Source organism: the organism of the source record quoted next (genome assembly GCF_019968985.1).
Source record: "MAG: Porospora cf. gigantea B chromosome Unknown PgB_NODE_3_length_148095_cov_126.465, whole genome shotgun sequence".
In the NCBI taxonomy this organism is placed as follows: Eukaryota; Apicomplexa; class Conoidasida; order Eugregarinorida; family Porosporidae; genus Porospora; species Porospora cf. gigantea B.
In genome coordinates, this window is record NW_027178988.1 from 65,859 (window position 1) to 85,017 (window position 19,159).

The 19,159-nt window shown below is 55.3% G+C and overlaps 17 protein-coding genes across 22 annotated transcripts; 7 read left to right on the forward strand and 10 right to left on the reverse strand.

Moving 5' to 3' along the window:
- Nucleotides 1-5: 5 nt before the first annotated feature.
- Nucleotides 6-302, reverse strand: KVP17_000354 (uncharacterized protein; the record flags this gene model as incomplete). The annotated part of the gene is made up of 1 exon (XM_068520725.1): nucleotides 6-302. The coding sequence occupies one exon, from the start codon at nucleotides 300-302 to the stop codon at nucleotides 6-8; it is 297 nt and encodes a 98-aa protein (XP_068374536.1).
- A 46-nt stretch (nucleotides 303-348) lies between these two features.
- Nucleotides 349-978, reverse strand: KVP17_000394 (uncharacterized protein; the record flags this gene model as incomplete). Its single annotated transcript, XM_068520994.1, has 1 exon — nucleotides 349-978. The coding sequence occupies one exon, from the start codon at nucleotides 976-978 to the stop codon at nucleotides 349-351; it is 630 nt and encodes a 209-aa protein (XP_068374621.1).
- Nucleotides 979-1,028: 50 nt separating this feature from the next.
- On the reverse strand, nucleotides 1,029-1,803 carry KVP17_000359 (uncharacterized protein; the record flags this gene model as incomplete). Its single annotated transcript, XM_068520779.1, has 2 exons — nucleotides 1,029-1,228; nucleotides 1,257-1,803. 2 exons carry the CDS (start codon nucleotides 1,801-1,803, stop codon nucleotides 1,029-1,031), a joined length of 747 nt encoding a protein of 248 aa, XP_068374548.1.
- Nucleotides 1,804-1,827: 24 nt separating this feature from the next.
- Nucleotides 1,828-2,490, forward strand: KVP17_000397 (uncharacterized protein; the record flags this gene model as incomplete). Of its 2 annotated transcripts, none has more annotated exons than XM_068521021.1 (1): nucleotides 1,828-2,490. In XM_068521021.1, one exon carries the CDS (start codon nucleotides 1,828-1,830, stop codon nucleotides 2,488-2,490), a length of 663 nt encoding a protein of 220 aa, XP_068374625.1. The 2 variants fall into 2 exon arrangements, with proteins under 2 accessions (XP_068374625.1, XP_068374624.1); XM_068521020.1 differs by having other exon boundaries at nucleotides 1,939-2,490.
- A 47-nt stretch (nucleotides 2,491-2,537) lies between these two features.
- KVP17_000392 (uncharacterized protein) lies at nucleotides 2,538-3,545 on the forward strand (the record flags this gene model as incomplete). The annotated part of the gene is made up of 1 exon (XM_068520990.1): nucleotides 2,538-3,545. The coding sequence occupies one exon, from the start codon at nucleotides 2,538-2,540 to the stop codon at nucleotides 3,543-3,545; it is 1,008 nt and encodes a 335-aa protein (XP_068374617.1).
- Nucleotides 3,546-3,784: 239 nt separating this feature from the next.
- On the forward strand, nucleotides 3,785-5,164 carry KVP17_000398 (uncharacterized protein; the record flags this gene model as incomplete). Of its 2 annotated transcripts, none has more annotated exons than XM_068521041.1 (1): nucleotides 3,785-5,164. In XM_068521041.1, the coding sequence occupies one exon, from the start codon at nucleotides 3,785-3,787 to the stop codon at nucleotides 5,162-5,164; it is 1,380 nt and encodes a 459-aa protein (XP_068374627.1). The 2 variants fall into 2 exon arrangements, with proteins under 2 accessions (XP_068374627.1, XP_068374626.1); XM_068521040.1 differs by having other exon boundaries at nucleotides 4,031-5,164.
- Nucleotides 5,165-5,169: 5 nt separating this feature from the next.
- KVP17_005276 (uncharacterized protein) lies at nucleotides 5,170-5,714 on the reverse strand (the record flags this gene model as incomplete). Its single annotated transcript, XM_068515081.1, has 2 exons — nucleotides 5,170-5,189; nucleotides 5,258-5,714. The coding sequence occupies 2 exons, from the start codon at nucleotides 5,712-5,714 to the stop codon at nucleotides 5,170-5,172; spliced, it is 477 nt and encodes a 158-aa protein (XP_068374654.1).
- A 125-nt stretch (nucleotides 5,715-5,839) lies between these two features.
- Nucleotides 5,840-8,278, forward strand: KVP17_000371 (uncharacterized protein; the record flags this gene model as incomplete). The annotated part of the gene is made up of 1 exon (XM_068520880.1): nucleotides 5,840-8,278. One exon carries the CDS (start codon nucleotides 5,840-5,842, stop codon nucleotides 8,276-8,278), a length of 2,439 nt encoding a protein of 812 aa, XP_068374579.1.
- Nucleotides 8,279-8,498: 220 nt separating this feature from the next.
- On the reverse strand, nucleotides 8,499-9,842 carry KVP17_000380 (uncharacterized protein; the record flags this gene model as incomplete). The annotated part of the gene is made up of 1 exon (XM_068520917.1): nucleotides 8,499-9,842. The coding sequence occupies one exon, from the start codon at nucleotides 9,840-9,842 to the stop codon at nucleotides 8,499-8,501; it is 1,344 nt and encodes a 447-aa protein (XP_068374595.1).
- A 50-nt stretch (nucleotides 9,843-9,892) lies between these two features.
- KVP17_000356 (uncharacterized protein) lies at nucleotides 9,893-12,590 on the forward strand (the record flags this gene model as incomplete). 3 transcript variants are annotated; one of them, XM_068520763.1, is made up of 3 exons in its annotated part: nucleotides 9,893-9,968; nucleotides 9,996-11,114; nucleotides 11,143-12,590. In XM_068520763.1, 3 exons carry the CDS (start codon nucleotides 9,893-9,895, stop codon nucleotides 12,588-12,590), a joined length of 2,643 nt encoding a protein of 880 aa, XP_068374540.1. The 3 variants fall into 3 exon arrangements, with proteins under 3 accessions (XP_068374540.1, XP_068374538.1, XP_068374539.1); XM_068520761.1 differs by lacking the exon at nucleotides 9,893-9,968 and having other exon boundaries at nucleotides 9,980-11,161; XM_068520762.1 differs by lacking the exons at nucleotides 9,893-9,968; nucleotides 9,996-11,114 and having other exon boundaries at nucleotides 11,205-12,590.
- Nucleotides 12,591-12,994: 404 nt separating this feature from the next.
- On the reverse strand, nucleotides 12,995-13,324 carry KVP17_000396 (uncharacterized protein; the record flags this gene model as incomplete). Its single annotated transcript, XM_068521000.1, has 1 exon — nucleotides 12,995-13,324. The coding sequence occupies one exon, from the start codon at nucleotides 13,322-13,324 to the stop codon at nucleotides 12,995-12,997; it is 330 nt and encodes a 109-aa protein (XP_068374623.1).
- Nucleotides 13,325-13,375: 51 nt separating this feature from the next.
- KVP17_000410 (uncharacterized protein) lies at nucleotides 13,376-13,807 on the reverse strand (the record flags this gene model as incomplete). Its single annotated transcript, XM_068521241.1, has 1 exon — nucleotides 13,376-13,807. One exon carries the CDS (start codon nucleotides 13,805-13,807, stop codon nucleotides 13,376-13,378), a length of 432 nt encoding a protein of 143 aa, XP_068374642.1.
- Nucleotides 13,808-14,097: 290 nt separating this feature from the next.
- KVP17_000361 (uncharacterized protein) lies at nucleotides 14,098-14,631 on the reverse strand (the record flags this gene model as incomplete). Its single annotated transcript, XM_068520810.1, has 1 exon — nucleotides 14,098-14,631. The coding sequence occupies one exon, from the start codon at nucleotides 14,629-14,631 to the stop codon at nucleotides 14,098-14,100; it is 534 nt and encodes a 177-aa protein (XP_068374555.1).
- A 443-nt stretch (nucleotides 14,632-15,074) lies between these two features.
- Nucleotides 15,075-15,581, forward strand: KVP17_000395 (uncharacterized protein; the record flags this gene model as incomplete). Its single annotated transcript, XM_068520995.1, has 1 exon — nucleotides 15,075-15,581. The coding sequence occupies one exon, from the start codon at nucleotides 15,075-15,077 to the stop codon at nucleotides 15,579-15,581; it is 507 nt and encodes a 168-aa protein (XP_068374622.1).
- An 85-nt stretch (nucleotides 15,582-15,666) lies between these two features.
- Nucleotides 15,667-16,729, reverse strand: KVP17_000349 (uncharacterized protein; the record flags this gene model as incomplete). Of its 2 annotated transcripts, XM_068520678.1 has the most annotated exons (2): nucleotides 15,667-16,032; nucleotides 16,061-16,729. In XM_068520678.1, 2 exons carry the CDS (start codon nucleotides 16,727-16,729, stop codon nucleotides 15,667-15,669), a joined length of 1,035 nt encoding a protein of 344 aa, XP_068374529.1. The 2 variants fall into 2 exon arrangements, with proteins under 2 accessions (XP_068374529.1, XP_068374528.1); XM_068520677.1 differs by having other exon boundaries at nucleotides 15,929-16,729.
- Nucleotides 16,730-16,881: 152 nt separating this feature from the next.
- KVP17_000406 (uncharacterized protein) lies at nucleotides 16,882-17,943 on the forward strand (the record flags this gene model as incomplete). Its single annotated transcript, XM_068521173.1, has 1 exon — nucleotides 16,882-17,943. The coding sequence occupies one exon, from the start codon at nucleotides 16,882-16,884 to the stop codon at nucleotides 17,941-17,943; it is 1,062 nt and encodes a 353-aa protein (XP_068374638.1).
- Nucleotides 17,944-17,963: 20 nt separating this feature from the next.
- Nucleotides 17,964-19,145, reverse strand: KVP17_000364 (uncharacterized protein; the record flags this gene model as incomplete). The annotated part of the gene is made up of 1 exon (XM_068520818.1): nucleotides 17,964-19,145. One exon carries the CDS (start codon nucleotides 19,143-19,145, stop codon nucleotides 17,964-17,966), a length of 1,182 nt encoding a protein of 393 aa, XP_068374558.1.
- Between the last annotated feature and the right edge of the window lie 14 nt (nucleotides 19,146-19,159).

The window sequence follows — 19,159 nt, forward strand, 5'->3', positions numbered from 1 at the left end:
TTCTTTCATTCGCTGACGACAATGTCTGCCTTGTTGGGACCGCGATTAGTGCATGCCCAGCAACACAATAAGCTGGTGCAACAGAACCATTGAATCATCCACAGAAAGTTGGTGTAGAGCAGTGGGTTCTCGAGCACGTTCTGCAGCACAAGCGACCAGTCAATGGTGCTGGTGATGGCATCTTCCTCAAGCAAATCCTTATGAAGGTTCAGTCGCACATCTTGGATGCCACGGAACGGATCTGGGACATCGCTTTCTGTGGCGTGAGCAAGAATGAATGCCAGGTTCAGGACTTTCCACATTTGTGTCACGCGTATTCTAAAGACCAAACGCCACAAACAAACCGTTTCAGCTGCCGTTGTAGCTGGCCCGGGCGAACTTGACCTTGACGTGGTCCTCGAACTCCAAAGCGTGGTCTTCAGCCCAGACACGAGTGTGAGGGGACACGTCTGCGTACAGAGTGTAAATGCCCTTCAGCGTCGGAATCGCGTCACCCAAGTCGGACGCCTGCGCGTGACCGGGCCGAGATAGCCACTCATACAAATCGGTGGTCGCCACAGTGACGGTAGCTCTAGGTGAAGTCTCGATCAGCACATCTCGGATCTGCACCACTGTCTTTGAATCTTCGCCGCTCATGTGGAAGACCATGTACTCCTTGGGCACCCGCGTAGGGCGGAATGTATCCGTGGCGTAGGCGTCCCGAGCTGGACCCTCGCTGCGGCTGGACGTGACGAACCCAGGCACGGGCCGCTCGAATTTGGTGTCTGCGGAGATAGACTCCTGGGGGATCTGCACGATGTCATCGGCGCCTTCGCCCTTCCAGTACTGGAACTTCCAGTCGATGGCGTGGTTGTGATCGTCTACATCGGGCAGGTACAGCTTGTACTGGCCTGCCATCCAGCTGGGGAGCAGGACGTCGTGGCCCTGAGGGGGGTCGATTCGAAGCCATCCGGTTGCGTAGGGACCCTGGTCAGGCATTATTTCATGTGAAAATGATTTATTTTGCGCGGCATCAAGGTGATTCAGAGTTACGATTCTACAGCTTCAATTTCGTCCACCAACTGTGTGATTTCCTCAGCCGTGACGGGTTCCATGCATCCTACAGCTGGTCCCAGCTTCACCTGGTCGGCCCCCTCCATGCGTTTGACGACCACCATCTCCATAGAGTGGCCGCCTGCCTCCACAACTTCTAAAAGGGCCTGCACTGCCAGCTTTTTGGAGTCGAGAACTGTATGAGAAGTCACAGAATTTCTTACGGTTCATTTCAGGTCGGTAGTTCTTCTCCAGAAACTCTGTGACGCTCTTGGCGTTGCGTCCTATCGCCTGCGCCTTCCAGGCGGTCAGAATGCCTTGGGGTTCCGTTTGAAAGAGGCCTGGGTTCCCCGAGGTGTCGAAGCCCGCGATTAGACACGTGAGGCCAAACGGTCTCATACCGCCCTTAGAAGTAAAGGTCTGTTGCAGGCGCGCTATGAACGTGGCTGCGTGCTCTACAGACGGCGCGTCCTCCACATTCAAACGAAAGGACTGGCACTCCACACGTGCGCGGTTGACCAGGACTCTGGCGTCTGCCTGTAGGCCAGCGAAGGCGAGAACCAGCGAGTCGTCAATCTTGGCGATTTTAGGGCCGCTGTCAGAATCCTTCAGCTTGCTATGCGCCCTTTTCTCCACGGCCAATACCAAATGGTCTGCGCCTCGGATCCCCACAGCACAGAAGCCCTTTCGAACCGCTTCAGAGGCGTACTCCACCTGTAGAAGGTGCCCGTCAGGCGAGAAGACGGTGATAGCACGGTCGTAAGTCACCATTGTTCGAAATCAGGATATTCACCCATGGTCCAACCCCTCATAGCGCCATCTGTGCTAGCTTCAGACTTCAGTCAGCTCGCCGCCGAAACCAGAAAGGTATGCGACGCTGGAGCGGACTGGGTGCATCTGGACCTCATGGACGGCCACTTCGTACCTAATATATCGTTTGGTCCTCCGGTGGTACAGTCGCTTCGCAAGGCGTGCCCTGACCTTTTCTTTGACGCACACCTGATGGTGACTGACCCTGGCAAGTGGGTTGCCCCTTTGGCTGCAGCCAAGGTAGACTTGGTGACCTTCCATTGGGAAGCTGTTGATGAATCGCTGGAACGAGCAGAGGCGCTCTGTGAGCAGATACGGAGCTACGGTATGAAGGCAGGCATCGTAGTTAAGCCCAAGACTCCAGTGAAACCAGTTTTTCCTTTGATAGAAAAGGGTTTGATCTTTAATCTGCTGATCATGACCGTGGAGCCTGGGTTTGGAGGTCAGTCCTTCATGCACGACATGATGCCCAAGGTCCAGGCCGCTCGGTCGATGTTTCCTGACCTGCACATCCAAGTGGATGGTGGACTGAATAGAGAGACCGCTGCCGTAGCAATGGAGCAGGGCGCCAATGTCATAGTTGCCGGCACCTTCATTTTTCGCGCTGACGATATTAGATCCACCATTGCAGACCTACGACGGTGCTGATGAAATAATCGCTGATGAGTAAATTGGTTTGTGAAATCACAAAATCGATGGTAGTCTTCTTTGGGGATGGGTCGTGGATTTTTAGCGCCTCGGAGGTCGCTCTGCTTGAGGAACTTCTTCGCTTGAGGGAGGTGCCACCGTCATCCGACGATTCTAACATGTTCGTCACCCCCAGAAGAAGGGTCATTTTGTCAGAGACAGAATCTTCTTGTCAGGAGGCTGCTGAAGAGACCTTTAGCAGTCAGAGCAAATCCGAGTCCGAAAGTTCACGGAGTTCCTGGTTGGTACATGATGTCACTTCTGAGGAAGAATATTCCGAGCCGGACTCCTTTGATATCGCTCCGGACAGGCTTGACATACATCTGCGAAAGGTCGACCAGATTTCACAGGGAAGGGAGTGGTACGCCAAGTTCAACCAGGACGTGTTCGGAAACCAACTCCCTTTGGACATCAGACTTGAGTGGAAACCGCGGCTGCTGACAACTGCAGGAAGAGCCAGATTCCGAAGTAAGGCCGATGGGACTCGGAGCGCTACCATCGAACTCAGTGTGAAGGTGCTGGACAACAGGGAGAAACTCCGAAAGACACTACTGCATGAGATGTGTCACGTGGCGCAATGGCTCCTCGACGGTGAAATGCGCCCGCCTCACGGAGACGCGTTCCAGAGGTGGGCTTCAATTGCCTCTCGAACATTCCCACATTACCGAGTCACCACTACTCACAACTACGCCATTCACAAGCCGCATCGCTGGCAGTGCCTGACTTGTGGGCAGCTGGTCAGTCGCCACAGCAAGTCGTTCAAGAATGAGGAGTTCCAGTGCGGAGCACACGGATGTGGCGGAGTCTTCGAATACCTTGGGCGGTTCAACAAGGCCGGTGACATTTGTACGCCGCGAGCAGTGACTCCATACCAACAATTCGTACGCGACAACTATGGACGTGTGCGGAATCGCACCCCTCGTGCCAAGGAGGCAATGCAAGAGATAGGCGCTATGTGGCGGAACAAGCAGACTGACGACAGCTACTTGGAGGAAAAAAAGGCATCCGTCTTGTAGGAAGGTGTTAACTTAAAGTTGCCAAAAGCCTGAGGAGCTTTCTTTTCGATTCGAGGCCAAATGACAGTCTTGGAGTCCCGTAGAGCCGATCTCCTTTCTAGAGACTGCTCTATCACCTCCTTAGCCTTCTTCGCAGGCACAAGCTTTCGCTGACATGACTTCAGCACTCGATGCTGCTCGAGCGTTTTCTTCGTCTTGATTACGGCTCTCTGAATGTCCGCGTCTAAAACTGGTTCAGTATGGACCAACGAGTCCTCCAACCATCTGTCAGCCACTGGCAAAATGTTGTAACTGGTTCCCCGAGGCACACGCAGAGATTGAAAGCGCTCTTTACATTCTGGGCAGGAGTTATCTTTCTTAGACCATTGCATCACGCAAGCTTCGTGGAAATGATGGCCGCAGGGCGGGGATGCGGCCTCGCCAAGAATCAAAGGCTCAAGGCAGACTGCACACCGCATAATACTGTAGAATTTCCGTTACAACAAATGTTGGCAGAGGAGCCCGACAAGGCCTACGGAAACGACGGCAAACCGCTTCATTATTCCTTTATCGCTCCTTCACAGCTGCGGCTGCGGTGTTATAAGTGGCCAACAGAGAACCCAAAAGCGGTGGCCATACTTCTTCACGGAATTGACTCTCATGGCAGGTTCTCCTGGTTGAGCAAGCTGGCTCCTGCCAGCTACGAGGACTTCCTTGCCTCACGTGCACAGCAGTTGCGGGAAAGATGCGACGTAGAAATAGAGGGACGAGATCCGCCAGAACTTTTGCCTCCAGGGGCTCCTTGTGAGCCCACGTATCAAGGATCCTTCGTCGAGATGTTGAACAAATGGGGTTACGAAGTTTGGTCTATGGACCACCAGAGCCACGGATTATCCGAAGGGCTCCAAGGGTATCGTGGGTACTGGCGTAACCCCGATGCATTGGCAAGGGACGCGCGCTATTTCGTGGACCTGGTACTGGACCAGACGGAGCTGCCGTGCGTCTGCTTTGGATCGTCGCTTGGAGGCAATGTTCTGTTACGACTGTTGCAGATGGGCGACCTCCGCAGGCCACTGGCAGCGGCGGTATTTTGCGGAGGGATGTTCTGCCTCGACTCGCGTAGGGAAACCCTTCCTTACAGTGCTCTGAAGTACGTAGTGAAGGGCCTCAGCCACTGTCTTCCTCAAATGGTGCTCTCTAAGGAGTCCACGGCTGAGGTCTACCCCTGGATATATGATTACACTCGCCCTGATCCCTACCACAATCAGGCTGTAGGGTCGAGAGCCGCCGTGATTGAAGCTCTCTTCGCCATGACCGACATCATCCATGACTTCTCAAACTGGTCGGATGTGCAATGCGAGCGGTTTCTGGTGCTTCACAACAAACTGGACCCGGTGTGCGAGTTGCGCGGAGCTCTGGCTGTCTACGACAAGCTGCATGAGGCATGTAAAGAGGTTGAGCTGATAGTGTGCAACAGCACTCACAGAGATTTCGAGTGCTCTCGAGATTTGAAGCCGTTCTCTGTGCAGAAGCTGGAGGGCATCGATGTAAGTCACGTGCTTATCGGCGACCCCGACCTGAAGATGATCGTCAATCATGCCGTCGTGCCATTTTTGCAGAATGTCACAACTTCGCATTAAGCAGCTTAGAGAGCTCTGGCAGCTTCTGCTTCCAGTATTCTTCATTCAGTGCAAGCCCGGACACCAACTCAAGGTACTTCTTCTGAGCCTCACGAGCACTTAGATGCTCATAGGTTTTGAAGTGATTCCTACAAAAGAGTCCCTTGACCCCTGTCATCTTTGGCTTCTCCCCAACGCCTATCTTGTAGAAGGCGTACATGTCCAGCTTTGTTTTGTCTTCAGGGGCAGCGGCGGCGCCTTTGTCGCGGATCCAAACCGTGACCTTGTTGAATACCCCCTCGGAAACCTTATCGTTAGCTTTCGTGGCTTGATCCATGAAACGTCGAACTTCTTCCAGTACGTTTTGAGGTTTCTCGCTCACACTCTTAGTCGCAGTAGTAGCAGTAGTCGCACCAACGGCAGCAGCGCCGCCTTTGTTTCCATGTTTTTTACCTGCACCTTCCTTGGCCCCACGCATCTTCAGCGGGTCCGACATAGCTACTCTGGCGAATAGCACGACCGCTACAGCGTCGGGGACCTGGGAGGGTATGTCCAGCTTCAATCGAGCCATGAATTTCAGAAAAAACGAGGAATGTGGTATTTGAGACTGTTGCCTTCTTTGTTGTTTTAACGCATACCAACCCATCACGCTCCCTCGTGGCTTGCAAAGGAACGAACCCAGTTTAAATCCCTGAAATGTATGCGGAGGAGGAGCTCACTCTGGAGATCCGTCCTGCGGTCCGCACGCGAAAGGCTGAGGGCGACATATGCCGCCTCTCCGACCGCCTGGTCGAGGACATGGAACCGATTGAGCTGGGTATTGAGGAAAACGCCGCTGAGGAGGAATTCGATTGGAAGGACGACGGATCTGTGTATCCCGAGGAGATCTCGGCCTTGCCAATTCATGCTGCCAAGGAGCGCATTTTCCAGACGCTGGTTGACTCCCGACTTGCGGTCGTCATCGGTGATACTGGCTGCGGCAAGTCCACACAGATCCCGCAGATCCTAATGGACGTTGGGAGCACGTGGGCAGACACCGCATTCGGCGCCGGCGCTGGCGCGGTGTTGGTCTTGGCGTCGCAGCCAAGACGTGTTGGCGCCATAACCCTGGCGCGTCGAGTCGCGTCTGAAAGAGGCTGCGCGCTGGGAGGTGAGGTGGGGTACTCGGTGCAGTTTGCGCAGCAGGAGGGGCCGGAGACGCGATTGCGGTACTGCTCCGACGACTGTCTGATTCGCGAATGGAAGGCCATAGTCGACGATACGTCGAGGCGGTACATCGTCGTTCTCGACGAGGCTCATGAACGTTCGCTGTACACTGACATCCTGGTTGGCCTTGTGAAGCAAGCCTTGTTCGGTGATCTGCCCCTTGAACACGTTAAGGTGGTGGTCGCCAGCGCCACTCTCGATGTAGAGGAGTTCGCAAAATTCTACAACAACTCCCCCGTCGTCCGTGTTGTAGGGCGCTGCTTCCCAGTGGACACTGTGTACGCACCACCCACACAGATGCTTGTAGGCGGTGGTGCCTCGCGCTTGATGTCCTTGAAGCAGCGCGTAGACGCCGTTGTAAACGCCTCAGTGCGGCTGCACGTTACCAATGTCTGGGAGCCCCCTTCGAATCACGATGCAGCGGGCGCAGAGCGGCCTCCGCATCCCGGTCATATTCTGGCGTTTGTCACTGGACAGGACGACTGTGAGGCGTGCTGCAAGCTGGCCTACGAGCTTTTGAGCCGCTTGGACTACGCGCCTACCTGCTTGGTCATTCCGCTTTACCAGGAGTTGACTCCGGCCCAGCAGGCGCAGGCCTTCCACGACGCCCCCTTTGGCGTCCGAAAGATCATTTTCGCAAGCAACATAGCCGAGACGTCTATCACCATACCAGGCGTTACTATGGTGGTGGACGCTGGCCTCACTCGGGTTCGATCAGTCAACGCCAAGACGGGGCTGGAGGCGCACCCTGTTGTGCAGATCAGCAAATCTGAGGCTATTCAGCGGGCTGGCCGCGCAGGGCGAACAGAGCCTGGGCGCTGCTTCCGGTTGTACTCTGAGGAGCACTACGAACGGCTGGCAGAAAGTCCTAAGCCGGAGATTTGCCGGTCTGAGTTGTCCAGTGTGGTACTTTCGTTGAAGAGCTACGGGGTCGGGAATGTTGTACGTTTCCCCTTTCTGTCGAGTCCGGACAAATCGCAGTTGGTGGCTGCTCTGAAGAAGCTCTACCTTCTCGGTGCTGTCACGGCGGACAGTGATCTGACCAGTCTAGGCCGTATGATGGCTCAGTTCCCTCTCAGACCTGAATACGCGAGGTCCATCATTCTTTCCGAAAGGTACCTTCCCGATCTCACTGACGACGTGATCTCCGTCGTGTCAGTGTTGTCATCCGACAAACTCTGGCTTAAGCCTCACGACACCAGTGGACCGCCCTCACAACTCAACAGATTCCGTCACTACAGTGGGGACCACTTGCTGTTGCTGAACATTTTCTCCGACTTCCAGGCTGTGGCAGAGAGTGACGCCGGTGCCTGGTGCGATAAGCACCGCATTAGGCTTCGCGCTCTGAAGCAAGCGGGTTCAGCTCGAAAACAACTCCGCAAGGCGGTAAGAGATCTGCAGGAGCAGATTGGAGACGCACAGGTATCCGAGGAGGAGCTAGACCTTCTCCGACAAGCCAGAGGATGGCGAAGCACCAGCCAAAAGCTCTTGATGCTCATATCGTTGGGGCTTCAAAGCCACGTGGCTCGGCCCTCCAAGGGTGGCACGTGGATGGCTGTGTTCGAGGCGGTCACCGTCGTTCCTGCGTCGGACAGCTCTCTGTGGCTTCGTGACAGGCGGGGGCGAGTCTATGTTCAGGAGTCTGATTGGCTGCTCTTTGACGAGATCGCAGGAGAAAAGGAAGCCGACAGGTTCGGCTTGCTTCAGACCGTATCAGTAATAGACAAGAGGTGGAGTTGTGTACGACACCGACTAGAGGGACTGGATATCCGCCGTCTGCTGGCGTTGGACGAAATCGAAGCCAAACCCGTGTTCGGTCGAGTGGATCTCCCACAACTGGAGCAAAATGAGGACGAATTCCTGAAGCTAGCTGCAGAAGCAAAGGCGCGCTACGTAGAGCGAAAACGTCAAAAAGTTGAGTCACGGTAATTGCGAGCGCGAGAGATGATGTCCGACACTGACAAGCGCTCCCCGGCGCGTTGTAAAGTCAGACTCCCAACAAGCTCCACCAAACGAGGCCGGGGCCTGAATGTCTGCGGCGGGTCACGTTGTAGAGGTGGCAAGTCATCCATGAATCTTACAAACATCCGCGAGTATCGGCGTATAGCTGAATGAGACATCGACGACAGGCTGCGTGCGTGCACTCCCTCTACACCCACAATCGGCTCTTGTATGACAGCTGCCGCCACGACGCCGCGTCCCATTGAACAGAGGTCATAGTTCCGGAACGTCCATACAACGCTGGTGACCACCCCACTCTGGACGCCAGAGGACAGTCACATAGTGTATCCATGTGGGAGTTGAGCCTGGAGGCAATTCGAGCGTCGTCGATGGCAACGGCGGCCTCTAGGTTGCGCTTAGCGGAGATACGATCCCAGTTGTTAGACCCAAGCATCGTCCAACGCCCATCCACTGTAGTCCACTTTGCATGACAGTGTTTCGCAACCGAAAAGAAAGCTTTGACGTTGCGGAACTGCATGTATGTCTTCTGAATCTGAAATAGAGTCCCAAGCGAGTCGCCTAACACGTCAGACCCGCCTGAAAGGTAGAGCGACGTCGGAACGCCTCGAGCCGCGGCGCCCACCAGCGCTTTCTTCAGAAAGAACGGCGGCGAGAAGTAGGAGGTCGTTACACGCACGCTGGCCGCAGCGTTACGAACTGCGATCTCGAGAACCTTCGTGATGCACCGGCGATGAGCATGGGGGTTGTTGGTGAGCAGCTGCAAGCGGACGTCCTTGAAGGGCTCTCCATTGGCTGGATCCGGCGCTTGTCGCTCAACTGTCGGTCCTGCGGGTAGCTCGACGCCTGCTAGACCGAATGACTCCTTCAGCGCTTCCTCCAGTTGAGCCGTGACGGGTCCCACAACCCGAATGCAGGCTTCAGTGTTCGTTCCAGAGCCGCCTGCTGCAGGGCTGAATGCTTCGGACGCGATATTCATGGAGCCACAGAAGCCTGCTGCGTCAGCGATCAAGGTCTTTCTATGATTACGAAAGGTCGGAGGCAAGCGCAGCGAGCGCGACTTGGTATGGCAGTGGTCGCAGGCCAGGTACCTGGCAGGTATACCGGCTACTTTGTGAGGAAATAGCATCTGTTTCATGAACGAAAATGCGATGGCAGCTGGACCTCGGTAACGCGCAAACGAATTGAACATGACGACGTCCACTCCGGCGTGTTTCAGGTCCTTCAGCAGCCCCTCAGGCATGCGGTACGACCCCAACCAGTCACACAGCAGCCGGACGTCGACACCACGGCGGGCTGCAGCAGCCAGCTTCCCTGCTGTGCGTTCCGCCGCTAGAGATCCGTCGAATACATAGGTTTCCATCCATACGCGTTGGTGGGCAGCGTCGATTGCGTTGTGGACGTCTGCTAAGCACTCGTCGGCCGAAGTATACAAGGTCACGTGATTGCCAGAAGAAAAAGGAGCGTGATCCGCCATCGACGCCAGCACCGATCTCCAGCCGCGGCGTTTAAGACGGGAACTGAGCCGGTCCATATTAGGCTTTTTGGTTCTGACTGCCTTGTACCATTTATAAGACTTTTCAGATGGCCTCTGATGATGTTGAGAAGCTCATGGACCAGCTGGCTCAAGCCAGAAAGGAGATCCTCCATCTCAGACAAGGTATTCCCTGAATGGTTCTTTACACAGCTGCGCGGCACTCGGCAGGTCCTCAGAAACTAGTCAACAAGGACACTGAAGAGGAGCTTAGGGTGCTGCTGGAGTCTCGCGAAACGCAAGTGAAGTTATTGATGGAGGAGGTAGACCGATCCGCAGCAGAGAGCAAGCGGGTGCAGGCCTTGGAGGCGGATCTCGATCGCAGACGACAGGCTCTCGAAGCCGAATTAGTAGCTTTCACCGAACGACGTGAGGTGTCTGTGCAGCACGCTAAGACCACGGACGACAGCTTCCACTCCGCCTCAAGCGAAGCACATGGTGACGCGAAGACGCAGGTGGATGTTGAATTTCAGCGGTTCGAAGAGATCCGGGCGGCGTTTGAGGCTGAAGTAGCGGTGTTCCATATGAACAAAGATAGCTGGGAGGCGGAAAAAAGGCGAATGCAGCAGCAGATTCAGATGCTGGACGGGATCGAGACTGCGCGAGAGGCGCTGGAAGTTGAACGAGCAGATTTTATGCGACTCCGAGACGAGATGCGAAAGACCAGCGAGGATAGCACAGGCAACCACCACTGGAGTCTCGAGAGAATCGCGGCATCCGCCGAGATAGCACAGGTAACCAAGGAGCGACAGGCGGCTGACGCGGCGATGGAGGCTCTGGAGGTTCAGCGTGCGACCCTTGAAGAGAGTGTGAGTCGATGTGCTGCTGATCGAGCCGAGATCGCACAGATCCGCACTGAAATTCTGAATGCGAAGGAAGGACTTGCCGCCGATCTAGCTCAATTGGAGCGTGAGAAAACGGCACTGGCGGCGGAGTGGAGTGTTCTTGGCGAGGAGCGCAGTCAGGTGGCCGCCGTACAGGCCGTATTGGCCAAGGAGCAGACTTCGCTGGATGAACGGATGGCGCAAGCAGAGGAAGAGCAGCAGCGTCTGGATGAAGAACGAGCTCTCCGTGAAGCTGAGAGACTGGCTACCCCTGCGGCTACTCATCCTGACGAAGAACAATCCCAAACCTTCCGACCTGAAGAGGAACTTCCTGTCGGTTTCGTGTCCGGCATAACTGCAGCCTTGGGGGTGCCCGACTTGGCCTCCGCAGTCGAGAAGGCGAAGGCGCTGAGCGAGGCCTGTGCCAGCATGGAGGAAAGATGCATGAGTGAGAGGCGAGGGCCAGTCGGATGCAGATCACGCCTCGGAGGTTGAGTCGTCAGCGGAACAGTTGAGAGCTGCGCTACGCGAGGCAGAGATGGCCAAGAACAGTAAGACGGAGATCTTGAAGAGGATCAAGGGGAAGTTCGAAAGTCTCAACAAAGACAATAGAGACCTGAAGCGGCAAATCGACGATCAGACCGAGCTTATTGACAGCTTGAACCGCACAGTAGTACAAAAGGAGGAAGAAATCCACAAGAATGGCGGCTCCGATGCCTTGAAAGAGTTAGAGAGCGCCAAAGCTGAGCTGGAATCTCTAAGGAGGAGTCTTGATCTGACCGATGCTTCTGTAGTGGAGTCGGTGGAGCTAGGGGGACAGCTGTGGTGTCTTCTTAGGAAATCAAGTGGAACAGAGGTCGTCGTCGCGGCGAGCGAGATCTCAATGGATGTGGAGTTCCCCAGACCCACGTACAGCGACATGCAGGATGAACTGGATTCGCTGCGGCGGGAAAGCGCCTTGAAGGTGTTCGAGTATGAAGAACAGCTGAAAGCGGCCCATGAGAGCTTCGAGCGCTTCAAGAATAGGTCATCCGCCATCACCAAGCAAAGCGCCTCCTACCAAAGCCTGAGCGCGGTCAGAGGAGAACAACTGCTGGCCCTCGAGAGGGAGATTGAGGAGCTGAAGACGGACCTGGCCAATGCACAACAACCAGGAGAATGTACCCGTGAACAAGAACTCGAGTCGTGCTTGGAGGAGAGCGAGCAGCAGGCAGTGAGCCTGAAAGCTCAAGTATCGCTTCTCAAGGATCAGCTGGCCAAGGCGAAATCGGACGTCCACTCTGTAGAACATGTCGAACTGCGGAAGCTGCGATACCAGCAGTCGCAGAGCGAGGCTCAGATCGCGTCACTGGGTGCAAGCCTTCACACTTATGCTGAGAAGATTACCGAGTTGCAGAATAAGCTGCATGTAGAGCGTACGGCAAGCCGTGCGCTGGCCTCGGACCTTGAAGCGTTGCGGTGTGAGGCGGAGGTGACACAAGGGCCCTCCGTTGTCCTCGAGGCGGTATCTCCTGTCACGGAGCCCGATCCGGAACCTGAAATCGTGGAGAACGTCCACTTCCAGGCATCGGATAATCACTCGCGTCGCCTTCGCGACAGCTTAATGAAGCTGGAAATCGAGCTCCAAGACACACGTTCGGAGCGATCCCTGATGCACGAACAGGTGAAGCTCTTGCAAGGCGAACTGCGCAACGCGGAGGCTGTATCAAATCTGCATTCCAGCGTCAACACAAAGCCAGTCAACGCGGAATACCTGCGGAACACCCTGATCCGCTTCCTAGAGACGGGGCGCATCACTTCTTCGGAGCACGAATCACTGGTCCCTGTGATCTGCCACTTGCTAAGCGTCAGTTCCGAGCAGGCTAAAACGATCGAGGAAAAAAGACGCGCCAACGCAGGGTTCACCAGGTTTTTCGGACTCTAGAAGATCAAAAGGTCGTGATTTGCCAAGCTCGCGTTAAGGAATATCTGGTCGTAATGCGGCACGTGAGACTTCACTCGGGACGCTCCACAGAACCAGGCACGCTCAGACTGTAACCGAAGTCGAATGTGGCTGTTGTCCCAGGGAAGGTCCTCGCGAATCAACTTCGGCAATGAAGCCATGTTCATGGCATTCTTGCGGCATGTCTTGTGGATGAGGTCCTCGATGTTCCTCTCTCGAAACTATTTAAAGGACACGTCGTGACTTACTGGGACAACCGATCCCTGACATGCGCTCTTGGGAAGCGTGGTCAGCTGAAGGCGCTTTGGACGCTTGTACTGACTTCGTTCCAGGTCCAACTGGTAGCAAGTCAGCGTTGACACACGGAGAACCAGCGCCGTGACTGTTTAGCTGCCATGCCAAACCTTACAGTGCGTCGGGCTTGGGGTGCTCTTGATGAAGGCCTCGAACGCGCCGAGAGACAACTGCCGCGGCTGTTCGAAGTAAAACGGCTCCGGGTCATTAACAACAACATGCAGCAAAACGGTTCTCTCGAGTTCGGTGTCATCGACTAGCGGTGAGTGCCACGCTCTCATCGGCGATTCCGGCTGTCGATGGTCGATGAACTCGTCGAAGTAGGTCGGTGGTTCTGCACGCTTCGCGGGATCCGCCGTGCAGCCCGCCTTGTCAATCCAGTGAGGAGAGGCGGCAACCAGGGTCCAGTAGAGAGATCGCATGCCGGCGGCGGTTTTTATTTCGATGTCTACATAACACAGTACACTTGTACACTAGTTTCGGCTCAGATAGCTCTCGAGGAGCACCAGCTGCAGAGTCTCGTTGCTCATGTGCGGCAAGTAGCTGTCTATGTCCACACCGGCTGGGACTTCTACGTAGCTGCCTCGCTTTTCCTCCTCGTGGACTTGGGGAATGCGCATGTACATGACGACGTCGAGCTGCACGGCCTTCAGTGTCCTTTCAGACTTGTCCACGTAGCTGTAGGCGTGGACTTGCCCGTTGAGTTGGTGGAGTTCGTCGGTGGCGATGGGTCCGATGTTGTAAGTCTTCTCATCAATCACAGACTTCGCGTGGGGCACGACCCTCTGCTGCAGAATGACAACGGGCTTAGTCACCGCTTTCTCCTTCACTACATACCCAGGCGCTCCTTGCGCCACCGACCTGGCTTGACTCGGAGCTTGGCTAGGGTGTTGGCTGGGGTGCATGCTAGGGTGCTGGCTCGGCGGAGCTTGACTAGCAGGGCGGCTTGGGTGCTGGCTTGGGTGCTGGCTTGGGTGCAGGCTTGGGTGTTGACTGGGGTGCTGACTCGCCTGTTGACTGGGGTGCTGACTCGCGTGTTGGCTTGGGTGTTGACTGGAGTGCTGACTCATGATCGGTACAGCCCCAGGAGTCGGTGGCTGCGAGGCGGAATGGTGAGACAGGGGCGTTTGTGAGCGCGAGGCGGCGTGCGCTGAAGGGGCGCCGGAGGCGTGTTGGGAAGCTTGTCCACTCATATCTATGATTTTGACACGTCACCGAATCGCTTCGCTACGTCTTTCTTAACTTTGAACTTTCGCATCGTCTTCGAATTCAGAGGAACAGCGTCCAAAGACTTGCCCAGAGCCTTGTTCTTTTGGCTATCAATCGCGCGGTCCTGCCACCGCGATCGTTTTACACGTATTGGACGTGTTCCTACGTACTTCAGGTGCATCTCCTTCATTGCCGCCAGCATGTCCTCAGGTTTTCCGAAGGAGACGAAACCATATCCTTTCGATTTGTTGGTGCGTTTATTTCGAACGACCTTTGCCCTCTGGAACGATGAGTAAGGTCGAAACGCCGTGCAGAGAGCTTCGTCGGTCACCTCGTTGCCGAGGTCGCCCACGAAAATACGGTAGTCGTCTTGTGGCCATTCTAACAGCGTGGAGTCGTTCCAGACCACGCCGGCTGCCTTCCGCAGACACTTTTTCGCGGCGTCCTTCTCCTTGGGTTTGGATTCCGCGTTGCCGACGAGGCGATCGGCACAGTATGCGGGCGCAGCCGGTCCGAACATAAATTTCACATTTGCATAGTTCCTGCAAGCTCCGCAAGGCGGGCAACCAGCGCCTCAAATGGGTGGGCGTTTGGATCATTTTTTTCCTCGTCTGTGGCCGGGTTCGGGGGCAGGATGTCAGCACAGGGCATCGAGAAATAGTCAGGTCGTCGGTGTCGGGGACTCATCATGTAGGGGATGCCCGCCATCGAGTCCTCCGTAGATGGGTCCGCCCCTCTTGCCGTGACGAAGAGCTCGCTATCGAACAGTTCACTGTCATCCCGGCGAGCCAGAGCCTGATCAGAGGTGCGCCTGATTTGAGGACTCAGTTCTTCAAACTCAGTACTCGTAGCCGACTCCGAGTGCGTTCGGGCACTTGCCGCTTGCCTTAACTTTAAACACTCTAGACTCGCAAGGTACTCGGGGTCGAACGAGGACGATGCTTCATGTGAAAATGACGCTTCATGTGGCGGGTCAGAAGAAAGTGTCCCATCCGGTCCACCCTCCAGCATCTTGACTTTCCTGCGGCAGAGAAGGTGTCCTTTGGAGCTCTCGCGCACATCGACGACCTTGGCAATGATGTCGGGTATTCGATGGACATCAAGGTTTTCCAGCCAAAGTTGTATACGGCCGAATCTGTGTCGGAGTCTTCTTGCAACTCACTTTTCCAAACAATTGGAACAGATGATCTTGTAGATAACGCTATCGTGGACCTTGACGAACGAGCGGCAGCAATGGGCACAGCAGAGTACACCACACGTGCGGCAGTGGTGTCTCCTAAAAAGGAAGGAGAACTCGGACCCACAAATGGAACACATGTCGCTGTCAACGTCCCAAAGACCGCTAGGAATGCTCTCTGGGGGAAACCTCGAGAAGCCAAGAAGAGGGTCCCAGTGCATCTCGCCGGAGAGCGAGGGTACTATAGTCAAACGAGGATCGCATGCGTGTCGATTCTGAGTTCCGTTCCTTAGGTCTCGCACGGCTAGTGCAAGCTGATCGAGAACTACAATCAGCTCATCGTAGTGCTCCCGCTCCATCAATTCACACAATATGCGATCACACCACTTCAACCTCGGCTGTATGCCGATACTGCCTCTCAAGATGAAGGGCGTACACTGCGGAGGTGATGACCACTATAATGGCTCCCGTCACCCCTACAGCCAGACTAAAAAACAGAATCGTGTGCCTCTCGGGACACAGCAGAAGGCAAACCGCGAACGTGACGGTCCACATGGAGCCTGCCAGACACAACACGTAGGGGAACTTCCGAGTCGTAGTGGAGGCCTCGTTTAGCGCAGGAGAATGGATGGGCGGCTCTTTAGAGAGCAGAAGCGCAAGAGTATTCTTCATAGGATAGTAGATGCCCATTCGGTAGGAGGATAGCACAGACATCATCAGAGAGAATGCGATGTTGAATGAAGTCTGAATGACACCCAGCGCTGGCTCTCACATAGAAATCCCTGCCGTAGGTGGCTAAAAACAGGGCCGAGACGATAGCCTGAGGTATGTCCTCGAAGACTCGCATAATCAGCTGGTAAGTCCAGAGGAGACGCTCGAACATGAAGAGAGCCGTCGGATCCGTCTCGCCTGCGAGCCGGACTTGCCGTAGCGCAACGAAAGGGCGGAACAGCCACCGGCTTTCAGCTCCTATTCGATGGTAGATTATGAACTGTCTCGTACTGTACAGAATCACGGACAGGACGTAGATGTTGGTTAAACACACCAGCGCAATGAGACCCGTCTTCCAGCTGGCTTGTCCCCGATGCACGCTTATTGCTACCTTGATGAGAAAGAGGAAGTCATTGACGATATCGAACTCCTCCAGAGCTTCCCATAAGGTGATTCGCCCCTGTGTCGCAATAACCTTGTTACAGGGTTTGCGTGAGTACATATGCCGTGTGATAGTCCACAAGTAGACGGACCAAGGCGCGTCTCGCGGAACAATAGTTTGGGCGGTTTCGGAGTCTTGAACAATCAGCGGTCGTTCGTGCTCCAACCATTCGTACTCAGTGACGCGGGCCCATTCTTGAGAGCTAACCCTTGGTGTAGGTTCTGGGGTGTGGCTCTCTAGGAGTTGATCGAATTCGGACATGCTCGAGGCCGCGTCAGACGCCGCCATTCTTCTTGTATTCCGGCGATTTCGTTGTTCGGATTTGCCGGCGCATTGGGTGACACAAAAGCACATGACTGCCTTCATGTGCGTCGGACGTCATCATTAGTGATAGTGCCCCCTTGTGTGTGCAGCCAGGGAAAATCCTAGCGAATTTCGCTATGAAATTGCTCCTCTCGATTGCCGTGCCGCTTTTGGCTTGCGGTCAGACCACCACACCGGCACCCAGCGTTCCCGTCCTGTACATTGGCCGAGTTGACAGCCCTCTCTCCGTGCCAGGGCCCATCGATTTCGCTGAGTTCGCAGTAATTACCTCGTTGGGAACAGCACGTGGTGACTACGTGTTCTCGCAGGCGGTGCCGAAATCGGCAACGGGAGACTTCGAGATCAAGGAATCAACAGACAGCTCGGTGGAGAGGGCATACTACGTTGCCTTGAAGTTCGGCAAGTGGGAAACCACGATAGGAGATATCCTTGCTGGAACAGCTGCAGGGACTGCAGGTCGAGTTGAGTTCCTGGACGCTGATGGGGCGAACGTAACATTTTCAGAAGCTCCGACTGTGCTTCTCTCTGACGTGAAACCTGTAGGCGCGTCGACTACAGACCTGTACGTGCCAGCTATCCTGTCAGTAGACACCACTGGCTTCACATGGCGACCAATGAAAACGGCACTTGGTGCGCCCAGCGTACAGCCCAACCTAACCAACCTTCGATACATAGCCATGCCGAAAGGAGACCTGCCGTTAAATACCTCAACGCTGAACATCGTCGAGAGCGGCACCAACGTAGTCGTGGCTAATGCCGTCTGCGGCACGGACACCTTCTTCGCGACTCCGCTTGCCCAAAATGACTGGGGGACCGATGGTGCTATGGTGATCAGTGGAGCATTGAGTGGCGCAACGCAGACGACCAGCTTCACACATACCAATGTCACCGGCGTCGGCACCATTGTTGTCGTAAAGGACAGCTGCATCTCCATTGACATGACACGCATCAATCAGGTCGACATTAACGAGTTTGACGACGACTACGGCCAGGTGTGGCTGGCAGTGTTCTACGCCTCATTAGCCGTATTTGGCTTCACGGTGTGCTTTGTGGTTCCCCAGATCGTGTTCGGAACAGCTAGAGGCACTCCCAAAGAAGAGGCGCCTCCATTGGCTTCCGAGTCCCCTACTCTCTCCCAAGCCTCCCCCTCTCCAACCCCAGTGCCGAGGAGTCGATGAATAGCATTACAAATTCCTCGTCACATCTTAAAGGCAGGGCGATCACTTCGCTTGACAATATTCCTCGAGGATAAATTTCGCCGAGTAGGGTGCGCAGCACGGCCTGCCTTCATAAGGTTGAATCCATTAGGGCGGTCGTCGTTTTCCTTCGCGTCGTGGTAAACGCACTCCGGGCCTGCCTTGACATACTCAGTCGTGCTCTTCGGAGAGCCCAAGAGGCTGGCACGATGCCAGCCTGCCACCTCGTCATTACCAGTCTGTTGGGCTTCGTTGGTGGCGGCCTGTGCCCTGCGCTTTTGCTTACCTTTGATCATAATTCGTCTGGAGGCGGCGTAGGACAAGCATACCCATATCCATTCCGGCAGAAGCCAGATCAGAGCCTCTTGCAGTCGGTGAGAACGGAAAGGAGAGACGGTGACTGGACTGACAGGCCACCGGCTTGCAGTTTTCAGTCGTCCCAGGACACAGGAACTAAAGTCGTCCGGAGACGGAACGAACCAGTTGGGGTTTCGTATCTTAGCCAGCTGTGTCGCGACCAGCATAGGGGCGAAGTTCACAACGGTCACGCGTGAAAAGCACGCCTCCGCTCGTAATGCGGAGGCGAAACTGGCCAACCCGCCCTTAGAAGCGGTGTACACCGCATACAAAGGAGACGCGGGCAAGGTAGACGCTGCTGAGCCTAGAAACGCTACCACTCCGGGCAGGTTCTTTGAGACCATAGCACCGTACACCATACGAGTGAGCAGCATAGCGCCCAGCAGATTCACGCGGACGACGTTGCTGACCTCGGCGTCAGGTAAGTCGTGGAGGTAGGTTGCGCATGGGCACTGCCCAGCACAATTGACAAGAAGGCCTACTTGGTGGCTCTGCACCAGGTTTCGCGCCTGAACCCAGCCCGGGCACTCCGCATTTCCCACGTCCATGGAAAGAAGTACCACCTTGATGGGCGTCCTGGCTGCTTTCTCAACCTCGCACTTCACCACCTGCAGCTCATCTTTACGGCGACTTATTAAAATCATCTCCGGCAAGCCCTCACGTGCAAGAGCTAGAGCGAGGGCCTTACCAATGCCAGCGCTCGCACCGGTGACCATAGCACAGCGCAACTCCTTCAGGTCCCGAGGGGAGGAGTAGTTTTCGTAGAGCCAAACGATCACCCGAAAAGCCAACCATAACACTACAGGGAGCAACAGAATTCCGATCATTACCGAATATGGAA